The 4,999-nt window shown below is 41.9% G+C and overlaps 1 protein-coding gene across 3 annotated transcripts; it reads right to left on the minus strand.

Moving 5' to 3' along the window:
* Window positions 1-319: 319 nt before the first annotated feature.
* LOC139552015 (putative nuclease HARBI1) lies at window positions 320-4,083 on the minus strand. 3 transcript variants are annotated; one of them, XR_011670367.1, is made up of 10 exons: window positions 3,305-4,082; window positions 3,041-3,217; window positions 2,889-2,950; window positions 2,720-2,806; window positions 2,591-2,632; window positions 2,349-2,522; window positions 2,234-2,269; window positions 1,582-2,136; window positions 1,189-1,300; window positions 320-1,094 (listed from the first exon to the last, which is right to left on the minus strand). XR_011670367.1 is itself a non-coding variant. In XM_071363351.1 (9 exons), exons 7-9 carry the CDS (start codon window positions 1,648-1,650, stop codon window positions 724-726), a joined length of 552 nt encoding a protein of 183 aa, XP_071219452.1. In that variant the 5' UTR covers window positions 1,651-2,136; window positions 2,234-2,269; window positions 2,349-2,522; window positions 2,591-2,632; window positions 2,720-2,806; window positions 2,889-2,950; window positions 3,041-4,082; the 3' UTR covers window positions 320-723. The 3 variants fall into 3 exon arrangements, 1 of the variants encoding a protein (XP_071219452.1); XR_011670366.1 differs by having other exon boundaries at window positions 1,397-2,136; window positions 3,041-4,083; XM_071363351.1 differs by having other exon boundaries at window positions 3,041-4,082.
* Window positions 4,084-4,999: the final 916 nt, after the last annotated feature.

The following is a 4,999-nucleotide window of genomic DNA, read 5'->3' on the forward strand; positions in this document are numbered from 1 at the left end:
TATATAAAATGATAGAATATTAGGGCCACAGAGGGGAAAAAAACACAAGTCATAATATTGTAACCAGTTGTTTTAAAGGAGGACAGTTGTTAAAATGACAGATGTGGGGCATTTCGTGAAATTGTACTTCAGTATGGTTTCATAAACAAAGACATGCTGATGTGCCAGAATATTAAGTATCACATTGTCATAAGTATCAAAACTGTAAAAACAATATGTAGCTTTTCTGCAGAAAGAACCAGCCTCATAAATTTATGACTTTATCCTTTTTCTTCAGTGTGGCCCTAGTACTCTGTCATATAAACAAATACACATTCCATATGAATATAAAAACACAATGTGTAACATTATGTTCCTTTATTGAATAAGGACAAAACAAAGCAGGTAAACCATCAGCTCCTTTCGAAACTGAAGTCACAGTGACTCTACAAGATGGAAAGCACAGAATCCAAGCATATTATACAAAATGATACATACACATTCAAAGGTCTATATATAACACACCCTGCATGTCTGCACACTAAAATAAATGCAGGACAAATCCATACACATCAACTGAACAGACAAATGAATGGATGCAGTAGCCTCCCTGCAGCCTTGTATTACACACAGTATACCGCACAAACATCATAAGAGGCCAAATTCGTCAAAAAACGAACCCAAAAATACCCAAATTCCTCTGCCACCGCAGGACATATTTAACCAAAATTGAAAGCACACATACTAACTAAAATAATTCAACACATATTGGTCCCTCAGCAGCCGACCACTGTCGTCATCAGGGAAGATTGCCGGATTGTCCCAGTCCATGGCTGGTGGCACTCTGGGGGCCCTCTCCTTCCTCAGGCAGGCCACATTGTGGAGGACAGCACAAGCCACAGTAATATCACATGCCCTAACAGGGCTGACCCTTAATTTGTGAAGGCAGTGAAAGCGTGCCTTCAGGAGGCCAAAGGTCATTTCAACTCTGGCCCTGGTCCTGGCATGGGCATGGTTGTAGGCCTGCTGTGCTTCCTGGGGGTCTGTGAAAGGTGTCAGGAGAAAAGGCTGGCAGCCATACCCCCTGTCTCCCAGCAACACACCAGAGAATTCACCTGTCAACACAAAATCTCATCATTACTACCTCATAAACACAGTGATATTCTTGACACAGCCATGATGGTTATAAATAGGGGTTGTGTGGCTTACCTTGTGATAGGCACTGATAGATTTCAGAGGCCCGAAAGATTCTGGAGTCATGGACTGAGCCAGGCCATTTTGCCACAACATTGCTGATCACACAGTCAGCATTGCAGACCATCTGAAATCATAAGATGAGGAATATTACACCAATCAATGCACATCACTGGCAATGCAGAGTGTTCGTCAATGGACAATATCAAAAAGTTATGTTCACCTGAACATTAATGCTGTGAAAGGATTTCCTATTCACAAAATCGGCCTCATGGGCACCTGAGGGGGCTTTTATCCTTATGTGTGTGCAGTCCACTGCACCAATGACATTGGGGAAACCTGTCACACAAAGTAATGAGTATCCTACTATGTGTTAACAGTTGTCCTGTAATTTGTAGATCCTCTTACCTGCAATCCTATAGAACTCATCTTTGATGTCACAGAGTCTTCTGTGGCCAGGGAAGGAGATGAAGACATCTGCTAATGCTTTGATAGCCAGACACACACTCCTTATTGTGCGGCAAATTGTGGCCTTGTTCAGCTGTTCTGCATCCCCCACTGAGTACAGGAAGGCTCCACTAGCAAAAAAGCGCAAGGCCACACAAACCATTTGCTCCACACTCAGTGCATGGCTCCGTGCAGTGCGGTGCTTAATCCTGGGACCCAGTAGTCTGCATAGATACCTGATGCCATCTGCAGAAAACCTGTATCTTTCATATAGATGGTCATCAGGGAAGGCCAGTGGGTCCAACCGGTCCCTGAAGACCCTTTCTCGCCTGAAGGCTCTCCTCAGCACAAGTGCTTCTTCATCCACCACATCTCGCACGAATGGGCATGCCATTGTCAGAGCAGAAAGGAACACACAATTTTGGCCCTTCATATAGGCTAGTGGCCACACCTGGTGCTGGGGGGGTGGGCAAAAGAGGGCGATGCCTTATAACGATGACTTGGTTGTACTGATTGCTGGGAAAAAAAAAAAAACTTAGAAAGCTGCCACCGTCCTGTGTGCTCACAATAAGAGCTCATATGTCATGGCTCACTTGACTTTACGAGAATATACCTAATTTTTATTTTGAGCTGTGTCATCTTCTTGGAGCTGGGGGAGGAAAGAAAAATAATGATTAATACATTTGTGTTACAGTTAGCATACAGTGTACATTGAAGGCATATCTCACCTCCCTCTCAAGTTTTTTTATTTCAAGGTCCAGTTTCCTAATTGTCCTCTTTTTTATTTCGGACTCCAGTGCAAGATTTTCCATCTTTTTCTTCTTGTACTGAATGTCTATGTCTGCCAGTTCTATTTGGCGCCGGAGGTGGTTGCCATACAACTTTCTGATAGCTTGTGAGCTCTGTGAACACAATACAATTAGCGCAGCTGGAATTTGGCAGGATGTGGTGTCCTTTTATTAATACGCACTATGTTGCCAGGCTGGTTTTCCCACTGTATAGCATCTGGGTCCTGTAAAAGAAATTAGATTTTTTGATTTTGATGAGGACTCCTCACCATTGTAGAGTAAATAGTACTTTCACAGTCTTAACATGATACCTCATGCCTTCTGGAATCCAGAGAGATGGTCTCCTCCTCATCATCGTCTCCATCATGTGCTGTTGCTGCTGCACTGGGGCCTTCACCCTATCACATTTAATCGGATTCATATTGAAGCTAGTAGACAAGACATGCCAGGCCTACAGTATGCCTTTGATGGAGTACTCACTGGATCAGCATCGTCTGGTGCTTGTGCTGGTGGCTCTAACAGGAACACAGTGCTGCCAGACACTGCAAGGCAATAGGTAAACCAAAGTCAGACAGTCCAAATTGATTCAATATGAATGTGGTTGTATCCCATGTAGAGATGGAAGGACATACCTTGAATGAAGCGGGTGGCATCTTGGGAGGAACCTATGCTCGTCTCTTTCCCCCCAGGGATCCCCTCTAAGACGGGCCTGCCTTTATTTAGCTCCAAGGCCATGTCCTCTGCTGGGGTAAGGTCAGCCTTTGGTGACCCACCACCCGTGCCTTGTCTGTGGGTATTCTTTTTCACTGCTAAAACAGTACAGACAATGTGTGAGCAGGCACCTTCTGGGTACAATATATGCTTGTGCTTTGTTAAATATTAGTCAGGGACCATACCATTCTGCAGAATGTTCTTGTATTTGATTTTGACCTGCTGCCATGTCCGTTTTGGCCCGTTCATGTTTAATCTACACACACACACACACACACACACACACACACACACATTTAATGGAGTCACACTGCAAAAAATTACTTGGTATTTTTGTCTTGTTTTCAGTAAAAATATCAAAAAATTTATCATAGCTTTATACAGTGTGATGGAGTTACTTTACACAATTTCACTCATATCTGCAGTGCATTTCAATTAAAAATTTAACCGTTTCATAATTACAGTACAACTGCATTTTTGGAGATGTGAATTAAATATTTGAATTGTAATTGTGATGTTTCAGCGGAGCGGTGAGTGTGTAATTGTGCACTACTTACGCATTCAGGCGGTCTGCAATACTTTGCCACGCTTTTTCTCTTTGCTTTATCACTGTGGCGGTGTTGCCTTTCTTCTTAATTATATCTTTTACCTCCTCGTATGCCTCCATGAGGATTTGTGCTTCCGACGGGGAAAAGTACGCGGCTCTAGTTGCCATGGTAAATCAGTTAATCTGTGATCTGTGGCGGGGTCTATTTGAGTGAGCCGTGAGCGCGCACCTATCCAGGATTGGTTTCACCTGGCTTAATGAATCCGTGTCTGCTCATCCTGGCTTGGTCTTTGTGCAACCAATTAAGCCTGGACGCACATGTTTTGGCTTCATTGAGCTCAGCTGAGTCATTTATCCCGGATGTCTTAATTCTACTTTTGTGCAACAGGCCCCAGTTCCCACTTGACATATCCAAAGCATGTTTCTACTAAGTGTCCATATTTTACACAGGTCAGGGGGTTGTTCCATATGGATGAGTGGAATATTTTAAAAGGCCATTTAAATAAGCTTAACTCCACAGTAAAAGTGTCTGATGCTCTTAAGTTATAAATACAAGTGTATAGTTGCTTAGTGAAAAGGTTTCAGGATGTAACCTATTTGTGGCCTTGTTCGCTTAATGCAGTTATGGTTCATCTCAGGTGATTTATTGCATGAAATGACATTTTTAAAGGACTATTTGAGTCCGTAAGTCCACAGCCAAATCCTTTTGCATTCACACTGTACTTAGTGATAATACCATGCAAAGGGGAAGAGTGTAGGTCAAAGCCTTGGGCTGCAGTGCTTAGTTGACTTTGCACAGTGGTATGGTTTTTTGAACCAGTAATTAGTAGAATTTCTTAACATGTCTTATGCTTGGAAAGAGGATTAAGCTACTTTAAAAACACCATTCTGGGACAAGTTCCAAGTTGACATATTCAAAGCACATGTCTCTACTACTAAGTATTTATATTTCAGAGGTCAGGGGTCGTTCCATAAGGATGAATGGAACATTTAGAAATGTCTTTCGCCGTATCAATCACCTTTAATTTTCCTCAGTAAAAAGTTATCATGCAGTTATAAATTATAGATTCAAGTGTGTAGTTAAGTGAAAATGTTTTGGAATGTTACCTATTGTTAATTTTGCAGCGTTGTCTGCTTGGTGCAGTCAGGGCTAGTTATAGTAAGGTTTTTGATGGGTTTTAAAAGGGCCTATTTGTATGTAAATCTTACCATCTGAAGAAAAAGTAAATACAATATCAGTCAAAAGTTCAGGCACCTACTCATTCAAGGGTTTCTTTATTTTGACTATTTTCTACATTGTAGAATAGTGAACACAAACTATGTAATAAAAAAA

Source organism: Salvelinus alpinus, chromosome 24 (assembly GCF_045679555.1).
Source record: "Salvelinus alpinus chromosome 24, SLU_Salpinus.1, whole genome shotgun sequence".
Lineage (NCBI taxonomy): Eukaryota > Metazoa > Chordata > Actinopteri > Salmoniformes > Salmonidae > Salvelinus > Salvelinus alpinus.